Below are 15,733 nucleotides of genomic sequence, written 5' to 3' on the forward strand. Positions count from 1 at the left end.
CGAGACCGCTCACGTGCTTCGTGCTCGCAGGACGGGGCTCTTTACTATGCCCCAGAGGCACAAGACAGATGGGGTTGTGCTTTTAGGCTCGAAAAATCAGCCCCTGTTACAGAGATCCAACGGAGAGGAGACGTCCAGCCACAAAATGATTCTCAGAGAAAAGCAATCCGGGAACTCAAGAGGTCAGCCTCCGCTAAGAAAGCAGCTGAGGCTGCTTCCAAAGAGGGGCAGGGAGTTTTTTTTTTTTTAAGGAGCAAACCCTGAGAGTAAAACCGCAGTTGGCTGGGCTCTGCACGTGGGGAGCCCACGGTCTCAATCGGGGCACAGGCAGGAGGCTGAGCAGCTCTGCAGGGAAGGAATTTGGTCTCATACACAAGTTTATTAGCTTGATAAACACACAGACCGTGCCCCGGAGCACTCAGGAGCTGTGCCTGGGGAAGCTCCAGCTCGCAGGGTACCTCTCCTTCCAGTGGGGTGCCCGGCAGGCAGTGGGGAGGTTCACAACCCCCTTTTTCATTTCATCAGATGCTTTACACGGCTCCAGCAGCTCGCTGGGATTTCAGCCAGCTTCCCATTTGGCTCAGGTTGCACCCTGCGCCCACGGCTGGCCATTAAGAGCCGGGAGCTGATGATTGCCCCGGGGTCAGAGGAGCCTCCACCCGCTCTGCCCTCGTTTTCCAAAGCAGGAGAGGGTTCCTCGAGCCAGCCCAGCTCGCTGCCACGGGGGTACCTGCTAGGAAGGCAAGGACTGCGCCCTGCTGCCATGAAACAGCAGATTGCAGCCCAGTTCTGTGCCGTGAGGGGATTAGAAACCCCCCCTCCATCTGCCCTGCTGCACTGTAATCACAATTCCCCAAGCCTGTGGACGGTGCGAGGGGTAAGGGAGGGATGGCACGGGGAGAAAAATGGCAATGGGACTGCAGAAAATGCTGGAGATGTCAGCACTCACCCAACACCACGTGGATGGGGACGAGTGGCACAAGTCTCGCTCTGCCAGCAGGGAAGGGAGGCTGGGACCTCTCCTTTTGGGACCTCTCCTTTTGGGACCTCTCCTTTTGGGAACTCTCCTTTTGGGGTGGCAGGAGAACAAGCAGAGGTTTGCGCCCTTGGGATCGTGCAGGCAGAGGGAAGCGAGGCAGCGCTTGGTCATCTCCTCCCCAGGGGAGATGGAAAACCTTCCAGGGATGGGCTACGACTCCCAACATCTCACAGGACCCCAAAAGCTGGGGTGGGGGGCTGCCACACAGCATATATTTGAATAAATTGATATTTATTCAAATAATATTGTAATTACGTTAAGAAATGGTATTATTTTTATTCCACGTGTGCCTCATCGTGGAAGCACTGAGTAAGGAGCAGCAAGCACGGGCTGGTTTTGATCTCAGCTTAGTTTCCCACTCACCTCATCTAATTTTTGGAGGTCCTGCTGTGCCAACCAAGCCTCTGCTTGGGGTTAGGGTTGGGCACGAGGAGGAGGAGGCCTGGAAAAACGCTCACAGACACCACACAAACACCTCCGTCCCTTTGCATCCCAAACCTGGCGCTGCAAATACTGGCAAGCAAGGAAATATTTATCTATCCAGCTCCTTGCCCCCAAACATACTCAGAGAAACCCACAAACAACCTCACCTCTTTTAGCTAAAAGCTTGCCAAAGGGTTCGGATCTCCACCTCTTGCAGGTACCCCAAAAGCCCCACTGCAACCAAACTATTTTAGGTCCGAAGCTCTTAAATATCCAAGCTTTACGGTCAGGATGCATGCACATCGGGGGGAAAAACCCTACAATCGACCAGCAGAAAGAAAATACCCTCGAACAAGATCCCACGTACTTTTTAATCATGCATGCAGCTTGGCTAAGTGAATGTGGAGGGGTGTGGAGCTGCCCAATGCCCCCACGTTACACAGCAGGCAGGGGGAAGGCACCTGCCCTGAGAGCAAAGGTGATCATAAAATGCCCCCAGATGTCCAAAAACACCCCCAGATGTCCAAAAAACACCCCCAGATGTCCCGAGTCAACATCACCATCAGCTGAAACAACTGGCTGTGAGCACTGGCACTGCTAAAGTCGATCAAAAAGCCTCGCTAAGAAACCAAAGAATCCCAGAATCAGAGAATATCCCGAGCTGGAAGGGACCCACAAGGATCATCGAGTCCAACTCCTGTTTCCACACGGCTCTACCCTAAAATTCAGACCACAGGATTGAAATCCAGACACCCACATCGCTTCAGCTGCCCCGGCCTCTGCTCAGTATGAGTTCTCCACCCAGCAGCTCTTCCTGCAGCCACGAGAATTGTCAAGATGAAGGCACAGAGCCTGGATAAATATCCTACAAACACCCCAAATAAAGAGGCTTCTAATTCAGCCTGAATTTCAATCAGACTGCATTTTGAGACAAGCTGCACGTTCATTCAGAGCGTTCCCAGCCTCGCTGCTCTCTGTGATGGAGGGCGAACAAGCGAGGGGAGCTCAGCTGTGGGAAAGGGGGAAGGCAAAAACCCCACAGGAGGGAGAAACAGGGCCACTGCTGCAGGAGAGCTGTGCCCCTTTGCGACAAACCTCCAGGAGCAACCACGTCCCTCTGCCCTGAAGATCTCAGGCCAAATAGTCCTCAAAAGCCACCTGCCTTAGCAGAGCTGAGGCTTTATGAAGGGAAAAAAAAAAGGGGAAAAGAAAATGTTTTCTTCCCAACTTGCTGCCTTCTCGCCCAGGATTTCTGTGGTTTGGTCCTAAAATGCTTGGGGTCCCCCCAAATTAAAGCGTTTGGGGTCTCTGCGAATTAAAGTGCTTGGGGTTCCCCAGAAACGAGCCTCCCAAGTGCATGAATTCAGGGGACAGATCGAGGAGCAGCGTCACCAGATCTGAATTTTCCGAGGGAAATTCAAGATCCTGAAACTCTCTGCTACGTGCACGAGGCAGCAGAACTGCTGTGAGCGTTCCAGCCGGCATCAAACAGCTCCACTTTGCAAAATTCACAGCAAAATTAAAAACCCCTGCTCAGCCCGGCGTCGATACCAGCCCCATTTCCTCTCCCAGCCCAGAACAAAAGGGAACATATTGCAACTGTGCTGAGAGAGGAGGGCTGCTGCCTATTTCTTTAAATGTAACGTTAATGCCTGGTAATCAGCTTTAATTTTTAAACAGGCCCAGCCCTCCCTGTCCATTTCTCCTAATTCAGGACACGTGGAAGGTAAATGGCCTGTGCTTAAACCAGGCCAGCAGGGGCTGTGACAGCTGGGGAGCCTGTAAGGCTCAACGGCCTGCTAAGAGGAATGGATGTCAGAGCTCACCCGGGGAGGGAAACGGGGAGGTTGCTGGAGATGCTGGAAGGTCACCGAGAAGCCTGAGATGAGGTCAGGAGGGGCACGGCTCACCGACTGCACGGAAACTCGACCAAACCATCAGGATGCTAAGAAATGCTGGAAGTGATCGAGCAGCAAAGGACTTGGCAGCGAGTCCCTGTCCCTAATGAAGGTGGTTTTCCCCTTCTGGATCACAAAAAGGCCGAGGAGCAAAGGAAAATGTCTTTTAGGGGACACCTGAGGAGCTCCTGGTGTCTCCCCGGGATGCTGCCTCCTCTCTTTGCAAGCTCGAGGGAGTGTTTCAGAGCTAAAAAAGCAGCCTGGAAGCTTCACGTGAGACTTGGGCATGGAACAGGAACACACACACAAAAACCAGCAAGAAGGAACCCAAAAAAAGCAACAGGCTCTCCCTGGCACTCCTCCGACAGCTCTTTGCAGAGGGGAGACCTGTCAGCGCTCACCTTATACAAATCTCTTCTCCCAAGGAAATCAAATGAGTTTGTGAGCCTCCCTGCCTGAAAAGACAGGCTGCACCCAGAAATTACCATTTGGGGTGGCAGCCAAGGGGCTTCCCGAGGTCACAATGAGCAGGGAAGCCCTCGGGTGCCGTGGCATCCACCTCCTGCTCTAACTCAGCCAAACTCCCGGTGCTGGGAGCAGCCCAGGCCCTGGGCAAAGCTGGCTCCGAGCCTGTGCTGGGGGGTAAAAGAACTGCTGGTGCAGGTGGCGCCTGGTTTGTAGGACTGGAGGGAAAACCTGGCACCCTACAGCACGAGAGGGAGCTGTCAGAGCCACTATTTTTAGCCCCGGTTGGTGGGCAGAGAAATCCTAATCATCAGCGGTGCCAAGGCGTCGAGCCTGGGCCAGCCCCGTGGCTGGAGGGCAGCCTGAGCAGGGAAAGGGTCGTGCCCGAGGAGTAGGGCAGGGCTGCAGCAAAAAGGAGAAGCCCCACGGGAGGTTTAGGGCAAGGAGAGCTGGGCCAGAGCGAGCAGGTAGCACTTAGCTGGTGAGATTTGGAGCCAACTGGGAGCGAGCATCCTGCAAATCCTTCGCCCCCCGTGGTGCTGGGGAAATCCCGAGCTGGCATCAAAGCTGTGGCTGGTGTTCCCCAACCCCAGCAGCGTGTATTTCCTCAGCAGGATTCCCCCAGTGTTGACACAGCAAGGGAAGAGGCGTGGAGGTGAGGGAGCTGCAGCCGAGCAGCCCCTCTCCGCAGGGCACCGGCGGGGAGCTCCGTGTGCTTGACACGGAATAAACGTGGTTGAGCTGAGGCTTGTGCCAGCCCGTTTCATTCAGCATTCATCACGGCCCTGCTGTTGACAAGAATTCATTCATGCCCAGTAATTTGTCCTCTGGGAAACACCTCTCCTCCTTCCTGGAGCTGCTCCACGCACCCAGGACTTCGCTCGCCCGCTCCAGCTCTCCTTGCTGGCTGCCATCGTCCCCTCTCCTGCCCTGCCAGGCGACACACACCTGCAAAAATTAAATTCCTGGCTTCTCCTTCAGCTGGCGATTAAGTTGTGCCTGTTTCAGGGCAGCACTCATTAAAAAAATAAATGTTTTCCTACCAGGAAGGTGCTATAGAAAGCTCGACTTCTTGTCTGCCTGGACTCGAGGAGCTCAGCAGCGATTTGCCAAGCTGCTAGCGACTGGTTTGGATCCATCCTCCTTCAAAAGAACATCTAACGGGGAATTTATTATTTAAAGACTGTGACATTTGCAGCAGGTCAGCCTCCCAGCCCCTGCTTTTCCCCTTTTCTCACGCAGAAGAAGCCACCAGGGATCAGGGTGCTGCACCTCCCTGTCCCCAGGCAAGCAAAAAAACGAGAACAGGCAGCTCCTGGCTTTGCCCTTGGTGGCTCCCTCTGCTTTCACTCTTGAGGAGACGCCTGGAACAGCACCAGAAACGGGACCTGGGCTCCTGCCTTCCCCTCCTGGCTGTGCTTTCACCTGTAAACAGCTCACCCCGAGCCTGCCGGGGCTGGCAGCCGCGCGTTTCCCATCTGCAGCGAGGGTGGAGGCAGGTTTCCACCCACCCCTCCTTGATTTCACGGGGGAAAGCTGGGCAGCCTTGCAGCAATCCAACCACTCCTGGTGCAGAAATTGCCAAAAATAGGGCAGCTCTGGTGTAACGGGGCTCCCTCATCCTAAATAACCCTACAGGGGCATTGGTTGTGGGGTAGCCTGCAAGATGTGGCCCTGCATTGATGCCTCACCTCTGCTAGCAGAAGCATGGAGCCTGCTAATCCCCCTGCTCACGTCAGAGCCCTAATGCTCTCCCCGTGCTTCCATCACAGCTCGGTAATCCTGGCTCACCCCCGGCGCGTCTCCTTTGGTCCTTTCTGAGTTTGTTCTGACGACCGGAGGGGCTGGAGAAGGGCCAAACTCACAGCAGCTGGAGCTTGGAGCCCCTCTCGTCTTCAGAGCAGCTCCCCAAAACGTCGCACTGCACAAATCCACCAACCCCGAGCTCCACGGGACACCAGAGCAGCCTCCTCGGGGCGGCACCGCGCTCTGCTCCAGCCCTGCGCAGGCACAGGGCTTCATCAATATTTAAGCAGCAAGTCAGGAAGCCTGCAGCCAAGGCAGCTTTCAGGATCGATGCCGAACAAAAGGCTGCGGCACGAGGACGGGGAAGCGAGGCCCAGCCCCGGGTGCTGCCACGATCCCATTCACCTGCTGGGAATTTGACTTTAACCCCGGTTATTTCAGACCAAAACATCCGAGGCTTCAACCATGGGGTTGGTGGTTCCAGCATCCCGGCTCGGAGCAGCACGAAGCCATAAAGAAGCACTTAGCTCGTTTGACATGGCATTGGGGAGGGAAATCTTATTTCCCCTCGCTGTGGATGTGACCCATCACGAGATTACCCACAGCCTTTTCGCAGTCAGGCTCCCTGCAACGCTGAGCTTCTTTGTTCCAGCCTCTGAGACGCACGAAAAACCACAGAATTTGCCTTTTTTTTTAGCTGGCTTGATTCTCTGGGGTCAGTTAATTGTTACTCGGGTGCCAGAGCGTGGATGGGAAAAGTATTTTATCAAGATAAAACAAAAAAAAAGAGTAATTAAAGCTGGTGGCTGCCATCAAGAACTGAAACACCTTCCCTGACCCCAAGCAAATTCGTTCAACTACTTTCCTGGTTTCCCTACCAATAAATGGGGATAAATTTAGGTCCCTTCCAGGGAAAACTGCATGGGTACGGGATCAGAATCCCTCAGAAACAACCTACGGAAGGGGAATAATCCTAGAGAGAAGCATTTATTGAAAATATTGGTGAGTTAAGACTTCGTAAGCAGCAGTGAGCAGGGCTACTTGCTGCTTAATTCCATTGTGGCTCCAGGAGCCCCTTCTGGGTGCCCAGTCACACCAAATCCCTCCGTCTCCTCTCTTCCCAAGAGGACAGCACCCAAAATATTTCATCCCCACTGCCCCAAGGGACCGAGTGCCCAGGACGATGCTCGCCCTCGCCCCCAGGGCTGCGGGGTATGAGAAGAGGCAGAGCAAACCCTCAGCGACGGCACCAACGCCGAAAATCCATCCCAGCCCCAGCCAGAGCCAGCAGGAATGGATACCCGCATCTCCTCCGGCCCCAGGGGGGGATAAATTAGCTGGTTACGTAAGGAAACGACCGGGCACGGCGCTTCCAAGGGCTGCCCGAGCCCTTCCCCTTAAGGCCGCCGGAGATTAGAGCGAATCGAAGGGTGGAAGCGAGGCAAGGGGCTGCGGGCGAGGCTTTGCACGGAGGAAAACGCTGCAGTCTCTCCCCTTAATGCACTCTAAATCCCAGCTGATTTCCAGCTCCGCTGTTAGAAAAAAAAAAAAAAAAAAAAACACACACAAAAAACAAAGGAGGAAAAAAAAAGCCCAGCATTAATATCGTTTTAATGCACGCTGGGCAAGCGAGGTGGAGTGACTCAGGGCCTGGAAGGGTGGGAGGTGTTGAGGGGAAGCATCCAGAGGAATCCAGAGCGTGAAAGCATTTTGGAAGATAACCAGAAGGAGCCGGGGTGCAGATCTGCTTAAAGGACACACCACGGTGCTTCTACAGATCTGCTGTTGCTGCTTTTGAGCATCCAGGCTCAGATTCTCCCTTCGATAAATGCTGTTCGCCCCCCTCACACCCAGCAGGCAGGGAAATAGAGCCGTGAAATACAACCCAGGGCTGCTCATCCCTCTGCTCTTCCCTCTCTGCATCCCAGCAGCGAGGCCAGGGCTGGCATTTCATTTCTGCTCCCTCTTCAGGCTGGCTGACTCCACAGCAAGAGGCATCGAGCGCAGCACCCTGAGCAAAGCCACTCTTCCTCTCCCTCCACTCCCCCGTTCTCTCTGCCGGCCAAGTGCTGATGTTTTAGGATCAGAGCATTCCCTACGAGACGAGGATTGGGATGGGAGCCAAACCTGATGTCTGACCGAGGAGGATTTCTGCTTGAAATGCAAAGCAACAAGGCAAGAACTCAGCGGTCTGCCCCCTGGCTGCGCACACATTTTCCCCCTTTAACAATGACAGTCCAAATACCTTTTTTTTTTAAAAACACAACTTCACAGTCCTCTTCCTTTCTGCACTTATTTTGATGCCTTTCCTTCTATTCCACCAAATAACCAGAGAGTTCATCCCTTCACTTGGGAAGTGCAGTAAAGGCATCAGAGGGATACAGCGAGACTAGGCAGTAGATAAGCAGGCACACCAGTGTGTTCCAGTACCATCCTGAACCAGTTTCCACAAACTTTGTTTTATTCCTTCACTACCTGCTTAGTCTGGATATCTAGGAAAGTCCCCAGAGGTGGAAAAAAGGCGCTGAGTGAGAAGCTCTACAGAAAATCCCCCGAACTAAGCCACTGTGTGGTGGCAAGATGGGAAACAAGGTGGAAGGCAGCGCGCCGAGGCTGGCTGCCGATGGGCGACCGAGCAGAAAAGCAACAGTTGGTCAAGAGCAGCCACCAAGCATAAAAGAATAAAAATAAACAATAAAACAACTGGAGAAGGAAGGAAACGAGTGGGTGATACAACGTTGGCCATACTCTCTGCCACTCCACAGTGAAGTGTTTTGGAGTCAAGTTTGTTATGGCACTGACTAGCGGTGTCAACTGAGTCCGGGGCAGTGTACGGGGACAGAACAGGGAGCAATCCTTCCCCAACAAACTAGGGCTGATGAAAAAGCTAGTAGAAAGGACAGAAAGAGCCCCCAGAACCAGGGAAGCAAACCAAGTTAGCGCTATCCTTTTGCTCTCTGGGCTTTTAAGTCAACCTGAAGGGAGGCAGAGCTATTTCGCTGGGGAAAACTTGGCATTTCAAGCGGAGAGGAAAAAAAAACAAAACCCTAGCTGAGAGCAAAGGAAAAAAGAAAGTTAAAAAAAATAAAACAGAAAGCCAAAACTTTCCGGCAGCCTTACCATTGGCATCTTGGACTCCGGTGAGCGCTCCTACTGCCGCCGCGGTTTCACCAGATAGGACGATCTGCCCTCCACCTTGGAGAGTGGCTTCAGCAAGTGTGGCTACTGCGTGGGCTGCTGCTTCACTGGGGGCACAGAAAAGGGAAGGGGAGGGTTAGGAAGGCCACCAGACAACCCTGCTGCAGCAGGAGCTATTTAACTAGGCACTGGTATCAAGAGAACACACGCAGGAAGGAGGGATTCTCACCAGGGTCTGCTGAAGTTAGCCAGAATGGAAAAATCTACGGTGGAGGAGGAATACAAGGGAATGAGCTGCTTTTGCTGCCTTTTTTTCAGCTTGCATCCCTCTTAGTTAGAATATCCGTGCCTTCTTTAACATCCTTTTGCCCATGACTTTCCTAAAAGCTTTTGGACCATCCGAGCTCGTTATAACACCACGTGGCTCCTTCCTGCCTCTGGCTTCTAGCACAAAACTCAATCTTTTGCCACCGGCTCTCTCCAGATTTTCCAACTCCACCTCTCAGTACGGATTCAGCCAGCTTACCTCGCGCTGCAGAAGGCCCAGAGGTCTACCGTTACCAGGATCACATCAGCAGCTCTCTATTTAGAGAAGACAGAGTACCTCTCCCCAGCCAAGTGGTTTAATAATTCTTTTTAACGAGTGATTGGTAGCTGAGCACGGCATTCTTAAATTTCCTCGCACGAATGAGGTCAGACCAAAGGCCCTTCTAATGCAGCAGCCCTGCTGTGAGAACAGCCAGTATCAGGTATTTAGGAAGGAGTGTGTATGATCCTTCCCTTCCTACACCCTCTCAGCTTCCAACAGTCAGCAGTGTATTGATTTCCTACATCAGAGACTGCATCTGGACCATCAGGTTTGATTTTTTCTAATCCCCTTTGAAACCCATTTATATTTTTTTTTTTGCTTCCCCAACATCCTGTGTCAATGAGAGCCACATTTAATTAGATGACGTGTGAATAAAAACGTTGCATTCTGGCAGTCCAAAACCTACTCCCTCAGTCTTGCTGGGCAGCCTGGGCATCTGATAGTGCAAGAAATGGAAAATAACAGTTCCATTCTCATTTTCCTCGTGACTTCATAAGACTTCCAGTAATCTCTTTTCCAAGCTGAAGAGACAGAGCCCACTCGCTGTGGAAGGGCTCTTCCTGGCTTCCTGACCAGTCTTGTCCTTTTCCAGACTTTTTCTAAACGTAAGACATTGTTTGAGGGGTGTGTGTGACCATTTCTCACACTATTTGAGATGTAGATGCACTGTGGGTTAGCGCAGTGGCCTGATCCTGCCCTGCTCTCTACGCCTTTCCCTGTAATTCCTAATATTCAACTTACTCTTTCTGACAATCCCTGCTCAGCAGGGATTCTTGGAGCTTGCTGAATGGTAACTGGTAACAAACAGTTCCTCGTTGGGTCTATGCAGGAGATATTTCTTCACACATGGGTTATTTGGCATGGATTGAGATGATGTTCTATTTGCCATTTCGTTGTACAGTCCGGGTGCTGTGAGCATCCTTCAACAACTGTTCAAACTCCTCCAGACCCCTTGGATAAATATTAGCTACTCAAGGCATATTTTCATCTCTAAATAGCTCCTCTATCATTCACAGCAGCTCTTAAGCACTGTTACTGAGCCAGAATATTTTCTTGTTCCCTTTTGGTTAATGTCTCTTCTGAACGTGCAGCTACGTGGAGGCAGAGTGCAGGAAGGCCAACTACAACAGAGCAAACCTGGGGGTAAACCCAGACTTCCTGCTGCAACACTATTTTCCAGATGTTGCACGCTTACTTGAAGCCACTTCCAAGGGCAATTCAGCATTTTAATCATTCATTAAGGCTGCACCCCTGAAAATAATGATGATCATACAGCATAAAAACTGTGCCCAGTTACAGCGTACTCCACAAACACTAATTAGTTCAGATCAATTAATTAATGTCCTCCTATACTAGGAGGCCCCATACTTCCCATCCTCAAACCTGGCAGAGCTGGAAGAGCTGTTAGCTCTCAAGGAATTGCTAAGATCTTCCTACAGGTAGGGGAAAGATCACAGTCCTACTCCCACAGCAGTGTTTGGTGGCAAAGAAAAGAGAGCACCTGCTCCACATGGAAGGTTTGGGGGGCAAGTCACCCAGAACTTCTTAAATGCAGGAAAAGGAACTGCTCGTTGTGACCTTAAGAGCCAGAACCAGTAGCAATGGGACAAAATTAAACTGAAAGCACACTGGTTTCAGAAAAATTTCTCAAAAGTACATAGAAAAAGAAATCTACCAACTAGAAATGTGCAGGATACAGATCCTGCAAGCCAGATTCCAGGAGACTGGACTTTTTTTTTCCCTCTAACTCCATGCCCAGTTACTTTATCTGTTTTTACAGTGTCCTAAAAAATCACTTAGTTTTAAAAGGCAATTTTACAGTGGAACTATTAATAAAAATAATCCTACTCAATCAGCCTCCTATAGTAGTAGAAAAGAACATACCTGATGGACTTGAATCTGGATCACAAACAGAAACAGTTCTAGGGGTGCTTGCAGTTCAGTTGCAACAGCAATTTGGAAGCAAGCTGGTGATGGACCCCAGGATCAAGGTGGCTGCTTTATTTATTTGTGATCCCTGCATAGCATGGTTTTGGAGCTCTACCCCGACTACCAGAGCTGTGGACTTGTGTCTTGTCCCAGGCCGTGGCTGCTCAGCCTTTACTCTAACAGCCTTTAGTCCAGAATCCCGATTTGGATGAGGAAAATGTTTTGCCCCCACCTCAGAATCACAGAATTGATTCTGTGATTTCACACCTCAGCAGTGTGAAACCTCCTGCGCTACTGGGGCTGATGCCACGTCCTGTCCTGCTCCCTCGGGATGCAGCCACAGTGTGCCCCAGCCACTTGCAGGTCTTAAGAACATGAAGCAAAGCTTAAACAGCTCCCCAGAGCTGAGCAAGGACTGCTTCCTGCTGCACGGACCTGCAGAGAACTGAACTTTACCACCTTTACCTGTTGGCACATTGAGCACAACGTTCTGTTTTCTGACAAGTGACCGAGGCAGCACACAACTGGTGAAATTTGGCCTTTTACTAAGGAACTGTTACTAATTCTGATGGATACACAGACCAGTGTATCAAAAGGCACTATCAGCAGGTTAGGGCTCTTATCAGCAAGCTCAGCCCTGTAACCAGACCCCTGCTGAACCCAAACCATTCAGGGGGTACAGTTACCACCTACTGTTTCCTCTTTCAGGAAATTTCCATGTCAGGCTGCTCCTACTGTTACAGTGGAAACTGAAAACTATCCTGCAGACTCCTGTACACATGCTGAACTAGGAATTTGCTATGAAAAAGCCTCCATGGGACTGCAGAGGGTGTCTTTTTACTGTCAGAGTGAAAACCTAGAAGAAAGCACCCGCGTGCAGCCTTCTAGCCTTCTCCTCTCTCCCGTACCTGTTGAGTGCCATGGTAACAGTTGCTCCTTGCTGCATCTCCTGAGATGCTGCCACTGCTGCTTCTGCTAACGATGCCACTGCCTGCGTGGCCTCCGATGCCTGCGTCGTCTGGATGGTCATCTCACCCCCCTGTAGCGTTGCCCAGTTCTGCTCCACCTACGGAGGAAGAAAAAGAAGAAAGGTCCCAGGATATGAAGCCATCCTGTGAAACGAGGGAGTCAGATAGTTTTGAGAAGTCTTCGGAGAACCCTGCACGTACTCTGACTCTCTCCCAGAGACTCTGACAGGGAAAACAGCTGCTATTCTGCACACGTTCAATCTTCAAACGAGAATTTTAGTTCTCGTGCACGTGGAAGGTGCCCCCCTAAACATCTGTGAAGCACCTCGCGCTCCCACAAACCCCTTTTATTCAGCCATGCCCACCAGAACATGGGACAGCAGGCAGATCACTGCCTGCCAGGCACTTTTTAAAAGCAGCCACACTGCTGTGGTGCTGGAAGCTCAGCACAGATCACCATCCCACAGGGAAAAGGGCTGCACATGCCTCCCTGTTTCCATTTGTCTGCACCCATCCCATCATTTTGGCGAACCATGTTCCCATTTAGGATTTATTTGTGCTGGACTTGGCTCAAGCTCACCTAAAGCTCACAACTGGAACTTGTTTTGCTGCAGTAATGCACTTAATAAATGAAAATGGCCATCCCCAACTGCTTCACTCTCCTGTGCCCACAGCTGACCCTGAAAGGATCCAAAGCAGGGAGGAAGCAGCAACAGGGCATTGAGACTAGGTGAGAAGAAGCTGAGTTAAGAGAAGGCAAAGTCTTTTAGGCAAGAAGGAACTGAGTCTGAGTGCCTCGAGAGGAAGAAGTTGCAGATGGGAGGGATCTCAAGAGAGTTGGACAGTTTGTGCTGCTCCCTAGCCAGGCTGAAACCAAAGCAAAGCAAGCCCGAGCAGGGAAAGGCACCCTTCCTTCCCAGCACCATGAAGCAGGAAAACATCCATATATTCTGCAAATACCTGTATGTATTCAGCAGTCAGCTGAATGAATCAGCACCCTGCAAAACGCCTAGGCTGTTTCAAAACAGGGAAGGAGTAAGGCCTGGAAAGGGAGGAGGAATTGTCCAGGCCCTTCTCTGCACCAACACAAAAGTTGGGCTGCTGAGATCGTAGCAAGCATCCCTGCTCCGTGTTGCTCTGCATCCTATAAACACCACTGCTTACTCAGAGGTGACTCACATCTCCACGCAGCATGACAGCAAGGCAGAAACATCCTTAGATATGCTGCTAACAGGCTGTGAATTAAGCTGCACACAGCAATCCCGGACATTCACCAATGAAAAAAACTTTAGTATCTTTATTTCATTCAATATCTCTTAAACATTTAATTTACAGGAGGACCTAGGTGCCTGTGCTCCCTTAATTTCTGTTTGTCCCTCTGAAAATTTTTCTTCCAGGTGTCAAGAGACATCTGAAGAGGGTTCTGAAAACCCTCAAAGTACTTCAAGGTCACAGCCAGGCTGCTTCCCTTTGCTTCCCAGCTGGAAACAGGGTCTTGTGCAGAACAAAGCTGTTCTGTGCTGCCACCTGTCGCCCTGAAAGCCTCCCTTGCACAGAGCTGACCAGACCCCACTGCTCCTGCACAAACCGTCCGCAGCCAGGCAGCCTGGCACGCAGCAAAGGGGCAGAAAGGTGCCTGCAGCCTCAGGGATTTACAGGGGAGTTAGTGGGAAAAAAAGTTAAAAAAAAAAAAAAAAAAAAAAAAAAAAAGTTTCCTCGTGGTCTTTAAACTTTTATTAACGTGATTAAAAAAAAAAAGAAGCGGAAAAAATAAACGCGTGCAAGTTTGAGAGGTCAGATTTGAGGGCTGAAGTGGTCTGCTGGAGTCCTCAACTGAAGCTTTGCCCAGTTTTAGAGCACTGGAAGAAGCTTTCACAGTACGTGGCACAGTACTGTGCTCCACGATACCTCATGCTGTCTCAAATATAACGTGCATTTATGAAGCTCTCTCCGGTATTCACTTGCAAACCTCTCTAAAAGCTGCAGAAGAAGAGTCCCATTTTGTCCAGAGATCAGTAGCTGAAGAATCACACCATTTACCCACAGCCATGCAATGTCCTCTGCTAACCACAGCCTCAGGACACCCCAGGCGTCACCCTCAACCCTGAAGTGGCAAAGCTCAGGATCTGGAGCACACGTGAAACAACTACCCCAAACAAATACAGAAATGTGGATTTGTGTAGCTAAGTCTCTATCTGCTAGAGCAGATCTCCCAGAATTAATGTACAGGACATTAAAACGGGATGAAATTCAGAACTGAGGCTTCTGCCCTAATTGTTTGTGTGCTCCTGAGTCAAAACAACAACAGCTCAGCACTTTGTATGTGAAATTTCATATAGTTTCGTATATTTTAACCCTGAACACTGCAGGGTTGGTGTTTTTTTGTGACTTAACTGTGACAAATATTTCACTTTGTCAAATTCTTTGTCAAAAACCCTTACCTCTCCGTCGGTCACTGCGGAGTAATTGACTTGTGCGACGGTGACCGTGGTAGGCAACTCGGAGGCATCAGCCAGCGTGGCAACTGTAGCACCGGTGCCAACCTGCAGGAGCCAACAAGATGCAGCTGAAGACGTTTGTTATTGCAGGGAAACGTCCATATCATTCAGACAAAGCGACAGGCAAACGCTCTCAGGTTACAAGGCACGGCATCTACAGAGAATAATAGTGGTGGGCAGAGCTCACGGAAAATCCTAAGCTGTCTCCAAGGGGAAAAAATAACATGTTAAAGCAGTGTCAGCCTGCAGCAGCTTCAAGAGTGGGGACAGGGCCCAGAAGCAAGCTTTGCACAGCCCTTGTGCTGTCCTCTAACCACAGACCCTCACTGGTTTCCTAGCCTCGTAAAGAACTGCTGCAGGATACCACTGCCTTTTCCAGGTGTGAGCAGGGTGCACAGGTGGAACCAGCACGTTTCTCCCACCCCGTGGATGTCGTGTTAAAAAAAAAAAAAAAAAAAAAGGCAAAATCTGGGAGATGTGCAGCTTTGTTTCTAAGCAGAATTAAACCTGTAGGTGCTAGAAAGTCGATGGGATCTCAGGTGCTGGGCACCTAGGAGAACGCTATCAAAAGGAAAACGTCTGTTAGCGGGTGAGCAAAGAGCCAGCTTGGCAGCTCTGCTGGGCCTTGGGGGAGCAGAAGGCTGGGCCAATTCACTGAAAAGCTTTCATTTGAAAAACAAACAAGAAAACAAAAGCAAAACAAAAATAAAGTCCACATCCTGAGCTGCCAGAAGCTGCCGCCCCACATGGAGAAGGGAATACAGCAGCAGCAACTTCTGCTCTGAATCCCCTAAAGCAGTCTAACAAACATCCTTCCCTCAGGGGGCAGCTTAAGAATTACTATATTTATATCTTACACGCTTCAGGTGTAAGAGCAGGGGATACAGAAGCACCTAATGCCATGGATTAAGACAGATTTCATGCCATTAAAGAAAGGCAGTCCCATCACGTTTCCTCCTGTCACTTCATCCCGTGGCCACCACAGGTTCTGTGTGGCCACGTGAGCCGTGTCTCTGTTTGTGAACAGGGATAGGAGCAGG

General features: G+C 50.8%; 1 protein-coding gene across 5 annotated transcripts in view; it reads right to left on the reverse strand.

The window, feature by feature from the left end:
• The window catches only part of NRF1 (nuclear respiratory factor 1), a 54,652-nt gene that overhangs the window by 13,474 nt on the left and 25,445 nt on the right, over window positions 1-15,733 (reverse strand). For 4 of the 5 annotated variants that reach the window (XM_082784763.1, XM_082784764.1, XM_082784765.1 and 1 more), the window contains exons 8-10: window positions 14,637-14,738; window positions 12,136-12,293; window positions 8,692-8,816 (exon numbers count right to left, since the gene is read on the reverse strand). In XM_082784763.1, the coding sequence (XP_082640889.1) occupies window positions 8,692-8,816; window positions 12,136-12,293; window positions 14,637-14,738 (385 nt within the window). Of the gene's footprint in view, window positions 1-6,687; window positions 7,104-8,691; window positions 8,817-12,135; window positions 12,294-14,636; window positions 14,739-15,733 lie in introns of those variants that run through there. The other variant, XM_082784766.1, reaches the window with a different exon arrangement.

Source organism: Aythya marila (assembly GCF_965140915.1).
Source record: "Aythya marila genome assembly, chromosome: 1".
Classification (NCBI taxonomy): Eukaryota; Metazoa; Chordata; class Aves; order Anseriformes; family Anatidae; genus Aythya; species Aythya marila.